At 36.9% G+C, this 17043-nt stretch overlaps 1 protein-coding gene across 1 annotated transcript in view; it reads right to left on the reverse strand.

Annotated features, from left to right (window-relative positions):
- The window catches only part of Iftap (intraflagellar transport associated protein), a 57696-nt gene that overhangs the window by 9148 nt on the left and 31505 nt on the right, over positions 1-17043 (reverse strand). The window contains exons 3-5 of the mRNA XM_013359617.4: positions 9001-9158; positions 7796-7867; positions 6297-6363 (exon numbers count right to left, since the gene is read on the reverse strand). Of these exons, the coding sequence (XP_013215071.1) occupies positions 6297-6363; positions 7796-7867; positions 9001-9158 (297 nt within the window). The remainder of the gene's footprint in view (positions 1-6296; positions 6364-7795; positions 7868-9000; positions 9159-17043) is intronic.

Genomic DNA, 17043 nt, shown 5'->3' on the forward strand with positions numbered 1-17043 from the left:
TTTATGAACTATGTATTCATGTCATTTGTCTATTGATTTTAGTCAATGATCAGCAAGTCAAAGGTTATTATCCATGTAATCTGATATATTAAAAAGTCACCAATCTAATTCAGACTACAATAACATTTAATCTGCCCAGCATATTTATAAAATTAACCAATCTGTTCATTTGCTACTAATGTTAACTTTTCATCACTATGACAAACATCTGAGGAAAACTACTTTGAGGAGGAAAGATTTATTCTGGCTCCTGGTTCCAGAGGTTTCAGGGCCTGGTCAGTTCTGCTTTGGACCCAGAGTGAGGCAGAACATCATTGCAAAAGGCCCTAGCAGAGAAAATCTGCCCAACTGATGGCAGCCAGGAAGCAGAGAAGAGAACAAAAGAAGGGCTGGCGATAAAACACAGTCCTCAAGGGTACACCCTATGGCCTGCTTCCCCCAGCATGCCCACCTGCCTACAGCTTCTACCCCATCCCAGCAGTCCATTGAGCTATCTGAAGATTGATTAATCCACTGATGAAGTCAGAGCCCTCAGGATCCTATCAATTTGCTGAAATTGCACCCTGAGCATTGTTGCAATATATGAATATATCAATATATGAATCTTTGGGGGACACTTCATATCCAAACTGTAACAGTTACCATGTAAAATAGCTGATAGTTCCTGAAAGTTCAGACTTCTACATCCAAAAGGAATATGTTTAAGAAATGCATTAGCCATCCCTCAACACATAGCTGCCAGCTAGGAAAGTCTACTTCAGTGGTTCTTAAAAATTATTTAAGATCCCAAAGAGCTTTTGTATATATGGGTTATATATATACATACATTCTAAATCTATATTTAATCAGAATACTACTTTAAAGCTCACAAACATTCCAATACTATTTAATGAATCATTAAAATTAATCCTATTTACATATCCAAATATTTTCATAAAAAACATATTTTCCCAAAACAAAGAAAATAGTGACAAGTGTTATTTTTTTTAAATCTATTTAATGTTTGGCTTAAGGAAGAAAGCTGAATTCTATATTTGTTTCTTCAATTTTTAAAATATCCTGTTTCAGTTAAAGTAAACAAAGATCTACTCTTACACTGATAAGTAGTTGGAAAGGGAAAATTTATCTTGTCTTTTTTATATGATTATAAATATTTTTCATTACTATACCAGAAGGTGACAAATGATAGGGTTTTTTTAAAAGTTAGTTTTGGCAAAAAAAATCTGAAACCATATTGTTAAATTTTTCACATTAGTCATTAAAATCCATTGGTCTATCTCACAAGTTGATGGTTATTTCCTCTATGCAAAATTTTGTAACATCATGAATTGCTTACTTGGAAAATATTGATTCACTGTGTTATGCAGATCTTCCAAATGTTGACATACTTCATTATGCAGAATAAAAACCACATTAGTTTATATCAGCATTTTTACCAAAAAAGCTTTCAAATATTGAGAAGCCATCAAGCTCACAGTACTGGATATAAGTTTTCTAAAATTTTAATTTCACTTGATCTATCGCCAATTTTGTCATTAGCAATGAATACTATCAGTTGCTTTCCTTGAAGAGACAGAATCACATCACTCATTTTGCAGAACTATAGTTTGTGTGTCAGTCATTCTTTCAAATAAAAATGGTGATTCATGAAAGGGAAAAACTAGTTTAGCATACCACTTAATCACTTGTATTTTTCTATAAGACAACCAGTGTATCTCCATATGCAGCAGAAGTGCTTTGTGGGAATTTGCTATTTCGGCACATAAATCATTACACATCATCTTAGGCTTTCAGAGAACCAAGATTTAGAAAAAGGAGGAATTTTTACTACTTCATCAAGGGAATTTTCAATGGAAATTGGCATTTGTTTTGACTGTAAATTTATAACAAATTATTTATAACTACTAGTATGTTTTGGTGCAACTACCTTAATTGACACTAAGGTACCAGCTTCTCCACCAATCAGTGCTTTTGCAACATCAGTGCACCTATCAACACACTTGACCTATAGATCTCAGGGTTTCCCAACAGTTCCCACATTGCAAGGCAAGTTTCCCAATAGCAAGATAATAGATTTAAATCTAAATAATTTCACTACATTAAATATAAGTGAACTAACACATTCTGATTAAATATAGATTTAGAATATGTGTCTATGTGTATATGTATATATGTGTGTTTACATAAATGCATTTATATAAACCTTATGCTGCTTACAAGCAACCTAAAACACACTTTGCAAAGAAAAAAAAAAAGATGCAGAACAAAGGAAAGTAGAAGTGCAGAAGAAAATTACTGCTCATCCAAGTAGAAGTTAGGGAAAAATAGGGAAGACTTACTTCATGAATGGGGCATTTGACAGCAATAGTAAATCATAACCATCTATCGTACAAGTACAAAGATAAATGTATGCAGGAGTTAGAATAATAAAAATCAAAGTATAAACTTTCTAACTTACTGGCAGAGCTGATTTTGAAAACTGGGCTTGTCCAGAGTTAAAATTGGGCTTCTGTTAGCAGGCCTTCCTTTCAAGCCTAGACATTTGATTACTCCCCACTAAGAAGGTCTGCACAGCTGGCACCCAGGTGTAGCTTCATACCCCCACATTCCATAAATGGGAACTCCAAGAGAAACACCGCCAGACTCCCATCTAGAGATGACTCTCTGCTGTAACTGCACCTTAGAATCACTTGGGGAGCTTTCCAAATACTGATACCTGGAACAGACATCAGACCACTAAGGCAGATTCTCCAATACAGGACCAGCCATCAAAGGATGGTCTCTAATATGACAGAATGAAAGGCCATGAAAGAATGATCTCTAATAGTTCTAAATAAAAAAATAAAATGTCTAAATTTTAAGTTGGCTGAAATGTGCCCTTTTCTCCTAGCTTAGGACCTCTACACATGCTGCTCCTACACTTTCCTCTCTCCCCTACCCTCACCTACCCAAGTATCTAGTTCTTGGTTACTCATCCTTTGGATCTTAGGTTTTCAGAGAGCTTTTTCTGATACCTTAGACAAACTAAAGTTCCCCTGCCCTATGCTTTCATGAGATCTAGAACAATCTATAATCATATATTTGTGATTGCATGATAAGTGCCTAATTCTTCCAATGAATTGTGAATTATAAGGAGGGGAATCCGTTATCTTTCATTCTTCATTATGTTCTGGACCAGCTGTACTTCTAATATTTGTTGAATAAGAATCCTGGTCATTCATAGGTTGCCCAAAATTGGTTAAAGTTGCAGATAACTAAGGAATTTTTTAAAATTGTATGTACTCACCCTTTCTTAACTAAAAATGATTAGAAGTACTAGAGAACTTAAAAATAAAAAATTACTGCCAATGACTGAGCAGTAATCAGTGCCTGTTTCATTCAACACAATTAGCTACCATATAAATCCACCCACTGGTCAAGAGACCTATAGAAGAAAGCATGATTTTAACAACTGGACCTCAAAAAAATAATCTTTTGAGCCATCTGCACTCAGCCCAGAAAAGAGGTAGGATCAACTACGGAGGCAAAAATAATCATAATCATAACAATGAACAGAAGAGTCTTCCTACTTTAATGGCCTCAGCATAACAACTAACAGCTATTCCAAAATTATAATTTTGCTGGAGAACAGTTTGAGCTACTGTTATCTGAGGCATGACAGTCACCAGGCTAACTACCTTACCTTTAATTTGAAGGAGAAAAACTGGTTAACTTGATGTCAAATAAACACAGGGCACCTAGCATCCTGGCAAATGTCACCCTCAGAAAACTGCTCAATACCACTGCACAAAGTTGGTTCCTCTGAAAAACTGTCTCCACTCTCTCCACCTGGGCTGCCAAAATGCTAATCCAAATATTGAGAAAGAATCTCGTTCCTGAATCTTAGAGAATATTTATGAGAATGAATAAGGTGAACAAATAAAATCAATGGTAGAAAAACAATATGCAACTCACTTCCTTGTTGCCCCAGGCAAGTCTGTTGCTTAAACAATAACAACAGAATCTAATCAGTAAACTTCCCAGCTGCCAAAATTATACAAGCAACTTGCCTATTTAAAATGTCACATTTCCCATCTGATATAAATATTTGCCTTCTGCTCACATTCCTGAAGTGTAATACAAATTAGGCCCAAACTAAAATTCACCTTGGCACAAATTATTTAATTTCTTTTTTCCTTTCAAGTGACCCAGATTGTATGAAAATTGTGATGCCCTGGTAGTCTTTTGGGTAATTAGAATAAATCACTGAAGCCTGGATCGATTTTCAGCAGGGGTTTTGTACATTATTTTACATGTGGGAGGGTCTTGACCAGTTCGTTCAAGTCCACTGAGATTTGGTTTAGCTTCAGTAACCTTTATATACAAATGCAAGACTGCCTGTTATCTGCTTTCTGGAAAAATCATACTAGTGAGATGTTTATATTTCATTTTATGAAGAAAGGAATAAATCTGGTAATTAAAAGATGCAACTTGAAAATGTGTAAAGAAAAAGATGCAACAATAAAAGGAAAAGGTTAAAAGGCTAATTTAAAAGATTAAATCGGAATTGCTGGCTATATTGGTTTATGTCAATATACAGACCTTATCTTTGCTAAACTTTGATAAGTTTAAACCACCACAAAAATGTGCAAAGTAGACACACCTGTGTTTATAAAACTGATTTTACATAGCAAATGTATTACAGGCAGATTAGAACTGTCTTCAAGTGTCATCTTCAAACTAACCACATGCAATTGCATGGAGTGTGGGTTCTGAATGCAGATCACCAGATGTCACTGCAGAGCTTCTGAATTAGACTCTTAGGAGCAAGACCTAGGAATCTGCTTTTCTTACCATGCTTCCTTCTCCTAGTCACCCCAAACCCAAAACAGTGTGCTTGCTCTAAGCACTGCTTCCTAACAGTGCTTACCTCTCCCTTCTAGTCCAGTGGGAGCCCCCATACTTCCCACAGCAATTCAGAGCCATCCAGGGTATAGAGCTGGAGAAGCCTCCGTGGAAGATATGATTCCTTTAGATCTCTGACCGCACTTAAATCAAATAAATAACTTAAAATCAGAGTCTACTGGTTAATACAATGCCTGAGAACCAACGCTTTGGTGGAGTAGTGTGATGTTTGGAAGTGGAATAAAAGTGCTGATTGCTTCTAATTACCAAAGTCTCACCAATTCAAACACCCAAAGCCAGAGTAAGGAATTGACAACCAATTTACAGACAGTTGCCATTCCCAAGCCAATTCTACCCAGTCACTTTAACTCCTAATTGAGTATTTAAAAAACCACCCTTCTAGGCTGGGGTTGTGGATTCTCAGCACCACATATAAATAAATGAATAAAATAAAGATCCATCAACAACTAAAAAAAAATTTTTAAACCCCACCCTTCCCCCAACAATGACCACAACCCACCCAAAGACTGTAAACATCAGTTAGGTCAACTGACCTGTCCTTAAAGTTTAACCTTGACTTTTGAGACATTCTTGTATATTACATGAGAAATGGATGTTTTTTTTTTTTTAAAAAAAAAAAAAAAGAAACCCTAATTTTGAATATATTTCAAAGATCCTTTGATCAACAAAGGATACCTATGCTTACCCAGAGATATTAACAGGGAAAGGATAAACCCATCATGCATATAAACATCAATGGCCTAGCATGAAGTCCCTACCAGTCCAGCCCATTGCAAAAATGCCCACAAAAAAACATTTGCAACATGTCTGTATCTTCAGTAATTTACATATTGAATGTAGAGTTTTTAAAAACAAAAATTTGGATTTTCTTTTAGTTTATTTTTATGATCATTTCTGATATATTTATGATCTTTATGAGCCATCATTATTTCTTATTCTCAAAAACAACCTCCATTTACAACACTGTGTTTCTGAGAAATACGGAGATGACTTTATGACTTATCTCTACTTGAAATAATCACTCAAGAATCAATCATGTGGTATATTGTGGGGACAGAGGGCAGCTTCATTTCACTTAAGACCAAAGGTTTACAATCCTCCAAAGGCTTTGATCCAGCTGGAGAAACATTTGTTTTTGAAACAGAAATTTCCACAACTTCAGTTTTTCCTGTTTCATAGGAGGTAGAGGTAAGGAGAGAGAGAGAGAGAGAGAGAGAGAGAGAGAGAGAGGGAGGGAGGGAGGGAGGGAGGGAGGGAGGGAGGGAGGGAGGAAGGAAGGAAGGAAGGAAGGAAGGAAGGAAGGAAGGAAGGAAGGAAGCTGTCTAAAGCCTTATTTGTACTTTTTTACTTGTAAAGTAGTTAGCAGTATGAAAAAGAAATAGAAAGCATACCCTTGCTCATTTGGGGCTCAATCTCTTCATCCATATCAAAATCTTCTAAATCTAGGAAGTTGTCTACCTAGAAAAGGATTAACATTATTTTATGCATATTAGACTTGAAGAAAAAAAATGCCATGAAGTCAATGAATCCACTTCCACAACACTCAACTGAGCAGCAGAAACTACTTTTCTCATCAATTCTGACTTCCAGCTCAAACCCTTTGTGTTCATGTGCTCTCCCATCTGAAAAAAAGCAGTAAATTTGGATGCTGGCCTGGATTTTGCAAGCATCATAGTCAGCTCTCTATGCTGAAAGGGAAAAAAAAAAGAGGTTGGGAGTTTTTGAAAAGAGACCTTGTCCCACATCCTCTCCCAGGATTTATACTACCACCAAGATAGTCCTAAACAGGGTTTCTGGTTTTTGTTTTTGTTGTATTGCTTCTTGAGCAAATGGTGGTGGTGAGGATCTGGCTATTAACATAACAGTCCACTTCCTTTTAATGTTGAAGAGCCAGAGAGAAGAAAAGAAAGAAAGTAGGAGAGAAAAGTTCATTCCGAACAAAATCATCTTGCCCCAGGTAAATCACAAGAGAGGTGAGCAGGGCAAAAAAGCCAGTGTGCTCTCTTTCAAACAATTAAAACTGAAAATTACTTCAAAGGGAAAAAGCAGAGCAAGTGACCTTTACAGACACAATAGCAGCATTTCAATGAAAAACTATTCCACCTGGAATACTGCTTTCCAATGCAAGCTGACAATGAGACATTTTATATTAGCAAAATGGTAACATTTCAGACATGAACTAATTCATCTCAGGGGAATATCAAGGAGTGTAAATAAGAAGATGATTTCACCAGTGGTACAAATGACAAGTAGTAAAAGCATAAGGTCGAAATGCATTTTTGTGCTCATGACCTAAACATGGGCCTAACAAAATACTTTAAAATTACAAACTTAGACTTCAGAATTGCAATTCAAAAGCAGGCTGACTTTCTCCTCCTAGTTCTACTTGTAATAACAGACATGGCTACTCCATAGAAATTTAAAATGGTAACTTCCATTGCTTATAAGTATATGAATATGTTTATTACATGGCATCCAAAAGTATCTGCCATATGATGGTTTTAGTAGTAAAATTTGAATATCTATCATATTATGTTGTCATTTTTCTTAATGGTATATGCTAAAGGAGATTGAGGACACTTTACTTTCTCAAAGCACCCCTTCTATTTGTTAAGCTTTAAGGAAAAAATATCCAGAACCAAGCCAAGCAAGAATAGTTTAAGATATTCAAACACCAGTTAAAACAAACACACACACACACACACGCACACACACACACACACACACTCACACAGAGAGAGAGAGAAAGAAAGAAAGAAAAGAGAGACACTAGCAAGGAAAAATGTGCTGAAATCTCCAACTTTGTATAAAAGAAAGCAAACGAGTCTTATGATGTTTGTTTGTTTGTTATGGGTTTTTTACCATGCAAGAAAATTGAATTGTGCCTTACCTTGATCTTTCCTGCCCTGTTCAGATCACCTTGAAGGAAACTGCCGACTTTTTGACCTTCATCCATCACTATCTGAAAATACAGTGAGGACATATTGATGGGAACATGAAACAACTAAAAATAAAGAAGCTGATCTTCTGCGATTTGTTAATTACTTATTCATGAAAGACTATTCTCTAAGCCATGGAAGTAATCAGGGAGCAGGTTTTAAGAGGTGTGACTTCTACTCCTGTCCTCTACAGCCTCATCTACAAGGTAACCTACAGACCAGTTAGCCCAGCATTTTCATGTGTGAAACAGAACACTCCCCACCTCCTATTCCTTCCAAGGAATCTGTGATGGACAAATCGGAGAATGCAATACAATATCTTCAGGTTACCAGAAAACAAGGCCATCTAGCAATTCTTTGCTTTTCACATGCTGATCAAAGAACCAATATATATTATAGACCCAATAACCAATAATTGCCAGTAAAGTATGAATCCTCTAAGAAAAAACAGTTCCTATCTCACAATCATCACTGAAAGCAAATTCTGGAAATAAGGAACCATAGGCCTCTGCTGTTTATTAACACATTGCTAACTCGGAGATTTTTGTTCCCTTGTGTAATCTCTTATATAATTACATTATCTCTTACATAGTTCTGTCTATAATATCACAAAGAAGACATGATAAGGCAGAAATAGAAACTAAACGGCTTAAAAAGTAGGACAATGGCTGCCATTATTCCTTGATAATGTAAAAACAAAGCCAAGGAGAATATGAAGAGTTTCTAAAGTCTTGAAGATTAGGAAGGGAACACCCAACATTTACTGCAGAAGCCAGAACATTTTCTACTTTAAGTTAGCAAGAGATGGCTCTAGGGCAGGTAAAAGAAAGCCCCAATCTACACAAAGAAGTAGAGCAAGAAACTTTCCTTGCTATAAATAATAAATAATTTCCTTGATATAAATAATTTCAAGAATTTGTAGATGGCATATCCAACAAGGTTTTTAATACAGTCGGGATAACCAAATTACTGTCATAAATGACAACTGCTAAAATACTGAAATGTAATCATGATTTTCAATAAAATGCCCCAATATCACTCCTAGAACTAGAAGTTACCAATCGAGTGACTGTCCAGTGTTTCTTATGGCTTCATTTTTAATTTATGAAGAACACCCTGGTTCTCATATTGTTTCCAAAATGTGCTACAGTATTACCTGTTCTTCTTCCGAACATTGTGATGAAGTCTGATGAAATACAGTTGTATTTCTAAGATGGTGGTCATTTGGTTCATTTTTATGAGTAAATTTTACTGAGGTAAATATTTTTCCAGAAGCGTCAGTTCCAAGTGCTCCTCTTTTGGTCACATTATCTTCTGAAATGATAAGTAGTATAGTATTAGAATGTATCCACCACATCTAATTCTGTTTATTTTGTGTTCATTTTTCCCTCCTCCAAAAATAATACTTTTCAAAGAACTATACAAGCAATGCTTGAGGCATTAAGCCCTCTTAATTATCAAAAGTTATTTCTAAAAATGCACAGAATTACACTATTTCATTCAGCATTTAGCAAATATTTATTAACAAGTACCTACTATGGATCTAACACTATTCTTGGTCATTGTTAAAAGATCAATAAAATACAGTATTTGCAAGACTTTTAGACATTTTTAGACTTCTCACATTTTTGCTAAATTTTAGAGATTTTTTCCTTTACATAGAAACAATGTATGGATAGTTTTAGAAAATTTCTAAAAAGAAAAAAGTAAACTATGAAACAAACTCATAATCCCATGATCCAGAATAACCACAACAAAATATTTTCAATGATTATCTTTCTGCTCTTTTATTATGAATCATGTACTCCTAAATATCAAAATGGAATCATGCTGCACATATTATAACACAATTTGCCAATGTTTCTTTTAATATTATTACATATTCTTTCATGTAATTTCAAGTTATAAAGCATTCTGTTATATAAATACAAAGTATTTTATTTAACCAATGTCTTTTCTGGACTACTTAAAATTACAAACAATAATACCTTTGAATTAAAATCCATGCACATTCATGATAATCTCCTTAGGCTAAGGAAAAAGCCTGAGATTAATTTAAAATTAAGAGACTGAGAAAATTTTAATATTATGGTACCATTAAACAGAAATGGAGGGTAATGGATTAAGTTGGGTGAGAGACAGTAAATCTAGCTCTGGTCATGCTGCATTTGAGTTACCAGTGGAAACTGTGGTAGTAATGACCCAAATGTAGCTGCATTTGTAGGCTACAATGTGGGAGAGAGATCATAACTATAGGTAAATAGATGACCATCAATTATACTGAAGTAATAGCTTAAGCCAGAAAATTATTTTTAATATCAGTAGTAATATTAGGAGAATATTAAAATTAATGAGTGTTAAGTCATTGAGTAAAATGTTTTTTATGAGCATCTCATGAATCATTGCATTTATAACTTGCAACACTGTTACTATCCCCACTTTAATTTACAGATAAGGAAACCAAGGCCAATAGAGAGATTAAGTAATTTGTTCAAGGATCAGAACCAGGCCTTCTTTTTCCAGACCCTTTTTTTTTTCTCCTAACCACTGTGCTTTGCTACCTAGAATAATACAGCAAATGAATGAAACGGTTCAGACTAGAAGAAGAAAAAAGATGGAAAATGTGAGGTGGGGGAGTCCAAGAAAGAAAAAAGAAGAAGAAAAGCATACAATTAGCCAAAGAAGACCCAAGGCTGCAAGATATAGTCCCAAACTGGAACTTGCTTGGTGACAAGAGCAAATATAGGAATCTCTGTCTCAGAATATAAGAAGAATGATTAAAAAAAAAATCCAAAAGCAGTCAAATGGCGGCAATCAAGCCACTGTCTATTGTTGGTTTCAGGAATCCTCCTCTAAGCCCTATGAGACTCTACTGTGAAAATGTTCCACAGATGCAGGGATGGTTTTGTTGTACATTCCTCAGGTGGGTTTCTAATGAAGGCTTGTGAGATAGCCTAAGTGGCAAAGTGCCCACACTCATTTCTCTTGAGCTATCAGTTACATGACATCAAAATCAGTGAGATGACCCCGTTGTGATGATCACAGCCCAGTGCAAGTCCAGTGCTGAAATCCCTTGTTTGTTTCTGAATACCCTCCCTGTTGTTGGTAGAATTAAGACTTCTGGGGATGTCCACTGAAATACTGTTGGGGAACAGACATAACTTAACCTAATGTCATTAATAAGCTACAGAGGAAAAACACAAATATTGAATGTATCACTTTCTCTTGAAAAGGTCATATCCATGAATAACACATGCTCAGACCAGCTCTCTACAACCGTCTACTGCACTACCATCAGAACTTCTAACTAGCCACTACAAGAGGTGATCTCTGCCTTTTGCTCCAACAAATCCCCAGCAACTCTGGCATAAAGTCCCAGCCTTGGGTACCAGGGATGGTGGGGCTGGGAGACTGAGTAAGGTGTTGGGAGGGTTGCTAAGACTACTGCTGAGGTGACCATAGAATAAGGAGGACCAAGTGGTCCAGGACTCCCAGATGTCTTCCTCTTTGATAGTCACAAAGATGTACTAAATCAGCCCCAAGGCAACTATGAGCAGTGGGAACAGGGTGCAGCGAGATAGGCATGGAAAGCCTTGGAAACAGGAGTTAAGAGGAATGAAAGAGTTCTTCAAACTCCACCAAAGTTACAAGGGAAGAGAAGACTTCCTGTGGCTGCCACTGCTTCTCAGTACACTGCTATAATAAGCCATAGAACAGCTTCAGTTCTCCCTGTTCATCTTTAAAATCAATCACAAGCTAAATCAACTATTTATTAAGAAAATACTATGAACCTGGCACAACACTGTTGTAAAAAGTGTTGACTTAAACACTTGAAAAGCACAGCAATGTGTGAAAATAAAAGATGTTCTATAAGGACAACTTCCATTTGTTCTCATGATCACTCAATGTAATCCTCTGCCATTTCCAGTAAAACTCTCAAGTTATCTGACAGGTAACAAAATAAAAATCCTTTGAAATAAAGAACAAAATATAATCAAGTCCCAGCTTCTGATGTTGACATTGCACTATTGTTGGAGTCTCAGATCTAACAAAATTCTTGTCGACTCTGAAAGTTCCCCCCTTTTGTAAACATAGTTTTAATTTTTAAAACACCAAAAGACGCAGTAAAGAACTTGTTCTGTGATTAAACCTATAGGTTAAGGCTCCTTCCTAAATGTTGAAATCAGTTTCACAAGAATACATACCATCTCCCTCCAAACACCCAAAACAGCTCCTTATAAAGGTTTTCATCCGTTTTTCAAACGAAGTACATAGTAACTCTATTGGCAGAACGAGATAGGAAAAAGTCCTTTTCAATAAGATAATGTCAAAATGGCAGATGCTGGCATAGCCTAGAACCTGAAGTGGTGGACGGTCTGATTGCAGAGCCAGCTGCTGTCTCCCAGAGTGACCCTGGTGGCAATCTACACGTGCCACCCAACTGTTCATCCCCTCTTCTTCTGTTTCTGTTTTTCATCAGAGTTCCTTACTACCCTTTCATCTTACCCCTAATGTTTCTTCCTTTGAAATACATGCTAGGCATAATACAGCTTAGAAATCTAACAGCAATGTTTCAGAGAACAAGTAGGTTGAGACCTGAAAGAGTATTTCTTTGGACATTTCTGAGCCAAAACTTCAATACATGAGACAAAGCTTTTCTAAAGGTGTTCAGAGGTTTCATTATTCTGAAGCAATGGAATTTCAATTTCCTTTTGATAACAGATAAGCTTCCAACAGACTGGCCTTACAAGGCCACCACAACACCTTCAGCCTCTAATTTGAGAAAAAAGGAAAAGGTCACATTCCTTGAAAAAAATGAAAACTTTTGATGCCCTGGTAAATTAGACATTAACCACATATTGATTATATATCTTCCAGATAAAGGTGATTATTTTTGGAGAACTTGATTTTGAAATAAACTTTTTTAAAACATTAAATTCCTCCATGCAAAAGCCAGACAGATCAGTGCCCGTGTGCTGAGAAGAGTTTCCACACTTTGAGAAAAGTTTTCTCAGACCTGCACAACCAACATCACAATTCATGAGCAGATCCTGAGAGCAACCTCCAAGTGTCTGTTACTCTGTACTACTATCAACAGCAACAGAAATCAAGAGCATGTCCCCAGTCACAAGATGCTGCATACACTGCTGGAAGGAAAGAATAAATTCATGGGGGAGAATATTCTATGCAACTCAGGGCAATTGCAAAAAACTGTCTAATAAGAGAATAGGGGATAAGCAATCATGCTTCTAACAAGGTTGGGTACTTTGAAAGTCAAAGGGTGATTTTCACATTATACTGCTAGCCTAGAGCAATGTTTCTCTGGACAATAATATTTGCTCTTGATTTTTCCAGCCAAACTACTTTACTCCACTGCTTCTTGATCACATGCTTCTTGGTATCTGGCCTCCCCTGGAGCAATAGTCGTTAGGATTAAATAAGCAATTTAAAAACCAATCAATCATAAATCAGGATAAGTCCAAAGAAGCTAAATTCAGCACATGAATGTTTTGTCTAAATTCCCTTTGCAGTGCTCTGAATTCCAACTGTTTTATGTTCTCTATTTGAAAGGGCACAGGGAGGAGAGGATTACCTCAGCCTGGCCAGTCAGGAGTAATTGTGCTTTCCCCCAGGCTGGATCATAATTGACTCATTATTCACAGTCACAGCCATCAACCTGCCAAGGCACAAATGCACAAGCCTGGCCTGGGTAAAAAAATTTAAAAAAATGTATGTCAAAAGCGGTAGATGAGGGTCACAATGGCAGTAAGATGAAATTTTTGAAATGTCCACAGTTAGACACTTACAGAGCAAAAAATGTGGGAAAAAAAGCTTAAAGTTGCTGGAAGATTATTTTCAGGAAGAAAAATCTATGTGATAACTGGATTATGCAGGTAATTAAATCAAAAAGTTCTATAAAAGGTTACACAGATGGGTAAGGCCCATCCTTGCTCTTACAGAGACTATAAATTACGAAGTTCTGGTATGCAAGCTACCAAAATAGAAAGTACCCAAGGCAGACATTCAGAAAATGGCAAAATCATAATTGGCTGGGGAGAATCACAGAAGACTTTACATAGGAAAAAGAGCATCTAAGCTGGGCTTTGAGAGAGAGCTACAATTTCAATAGGTGAGCATTATGAGGAGGTTATTCCACAAGGGGAAAGTCCATGAGCAAACCTGCCAAGATAAAATGCACAGGGCCTGCAGTAGAATCACTGAGTATTCGAGAAGATTGGAGTGCATATTCGGTGACAAATGGACAGATCAATGGAACAGTGTTCTTAAGAAGGTGAAACAGAGAGCAGAGTGGTTCACTGCTAGAAGTAGAAAGTACAGAGCTATTGTAGTAATCCAGGTGAGAAGCAAAGGAAGCCATAGCTACTGTGGTGGTGGTACGAACAGTAGAAATTTAAGAAAGGAAAAAAGAGCTCACAAAGTTAGTTCTTTTTGTGTTTGTAAAATAGAAACAAAGACACTATCTCCAGCTGCTTATGTTCCCTTTTCTAGATATCACAGAAAATTCACCTTATCTTTCCACTGCACTCTGTACCATTCTTTTACATTTAAGTTGGCATGCCTGGGTAACTATTTTTTAGCTATCTCCATGATGGTGGCAGTAGACAACACAGCATGCTCATAATCCATCAAAGGACTACAGTTCGTGCATGCACAAAGGCCACACCGACTCATCTCACAGGATGAACTTACATTCCCAATTGATTTAGTCAAGGTTACAGAATGAGCTGCCCAGAGTGGGAGTTAACAGGGTGACAGCTGCCAGTGACAATGTCTACATAAGGTAGAATGTGTCATATTCAAGGAGTTCATTTGAAAACATAATCTTTTTCTACTTAAAACCTGCAAGTTTATACAAAATATGGGAAATATTTACGCACAAGCCAGACCCTCCAGGTTCTTCAGCCAAAGCCAGAGTCACAAAGGCACATGCCTATCTGGAATAACCCAGGGTAAGGATCCAAGTATATATGACCAAATACTTCTACCACTCTATAGTTTTAATTTATGCACCTAAAAAATTTACTCATTTTTAGCATATTATTCAATGATTTTTAATAAATATATAAAGTCCTATGGCAATCACCACAATTTAACTTTTAGATCCTTCCCATTACCCCCAAAATATGTCTGGTACCCATCTGCAGATTCTCCCTATCACTATTCCCAACCACAGGCAATCACTAAGCTATTTTTTGTTGTTGTTGTTGCTATAGATTCTTCTCTGCTAGAAATTCCACGAAAGTAGAATCATATATAGCGTGTTCTTTTGCACTTGATTTCTTTCACTCAGCATAACTTTACTGAGATTCACCCACATGGTGCAATGTGTTGGTATTTACTTCCTTTTATTGCCAAATAATATTCCCTCATATGAATAGAACCACATTTTATTTTTCCATTCACCATCTGATGGACATTGGGATTGTTTCCACATTTTGCATCCTCGGTGACACTGAGGTTGATTCAGGGATCATCATCATGAATCCAATACCATGCAGTGCCACAAGATGAAATCGAACCCATAAAAAACTAATTTCAGCTTCTCTCCACACCCAGAGGGAAAAAGGCATGTGTGCCCTGAGGCTATGGCTCTCTGGTCACTCCATCTCCTTAATGTGTCACCATAGCTGCAGAATCAGGCTACTCTGTCACATGGCCCTGTTTTCTCCAATTTTATATAAAATCATCTGAAATGACCTTTTAAACTGTTCATTGCCCATCTCTTCCTGCTCAGATATAAGCCTAAGGAGGATAGGGAGCTCACCATTAGGAACTCACTCATAGTTTCTCTCAGGTAAAACTCTCAGACTTTGCTCCAAAGGATATGAAACAATTAAGACTGGAACTAGATTGATACTCCACCCTTCAATCAGCAAGCTCTGCAGTAAATGTTACTCTGCTAGGCTGGAGGACAAGAAGTAGAGTTACAAGAAAGTTCTATAACATGGCCTTTGCCTACAAGAAACATAATTTATTCCCTTAAAGCTTCTACGCACTCAAAGGCATGAACATTTTACATAACTCTCAGCCAGCATTTCCATGTCTAAGAATTTATCCAAAAGAAATGATTAAGTATGTGGGCAATGATTTCTCTACAAAGCCAAAAATGTCTAATCTATTCCCTTGAAATTTTTTACTTAACCAAGGCCATAAATTTTTGCATATCTCTGAACCAGAATTTCCATGTATAAAAATATATCCAAAGGCCATAAATAACATGGATGCAAAATTGTAGCTTCATTTAAAGAAAAAAAAAAGATAACATCCTTATGAGGCCCACAAGGCCACCCATGCTGGTCTGTCCAACCTCCACATCCTCTGACCTCTACTTCTAGTCCTCTCACTTTTGTACACACCTCTCCCACCACCATACCTTCTCACTGTTCCTCAAACAGGCCAGAGGCTGCTGCTACTACTGCACAGTGGCTATGCCCTGAGTTTCAAATACCTGTAGGCTTAACTCCCTCATCTTTCTTATGGTTTGGATATGAGGGTCCCCCAAAAGCTCCTGTGTTGATGCAGGAATATTTAGCGATCAAATAATTAGACAGGTAGAGCTTTAACCTAATCAGTTCATCCTAGTTTAAATGGATGGACTGGGTGGTAACTGTAGGTAGGTTGGGGGTGGCTGGGGAAGGTGGGTCACTAGGGGTGAGCCTGGAAGAGTACGTCTTGCCTATGGTTCCTACACCCTCTGTCTCTACTTCTTGATCCCATCATGAGCTAAGCAACTTATCTCTGCTGGACCCTTCCCCATGACGTTCTGCCTCACTTTGGGCCCAGGCAATGGAGTCAGCCATCCATGAACTGAGACCTCTAAAACCCTGAGCACCAAATAAACTGTCCTTCCTCTAAATGTTATTCTTGTTAGGTGTTTTGGTCACAGTGATACAAAAGCTGACCAAAACACATAATCTTTTCCAAGGACACCTAACCATATCACCCAATATAGAACTACAATCTGTACTCTCCAACCAGCACTTGTCATCCACTATGCCCTGCTCCTAGTTTCTTTTTCCTAAGAAAAATTACTGTGTTCTAACTAGATACTTTTCTTACTAATTATGTTTGTTGTTTATTGTCTAGTTTCCCTTTCAAATAGAATGCAAATTCTCTGAAGGCAATGATCTATCACTAGCATTCACTCACATGAGTAGCACTTAGCATAAAGTAGGTA

Source organism: Ictidomys tridecemlineatus, chromosome 4, assembly GCF_052094955.1.
Source record: "Ictidomys tridecemlineatus isolate mIctTri1 chromosome 4, mIctTri1.hap1, whole genome shotgun sequence".
Classification (NCBI taxonomy): domain Eukaryota; kingdom Metazoa; phylum Chordata; class Mammalia; order Rodentia; family Sciuridae; genus Ictidomys; species Ictidomys tridecemlineatus.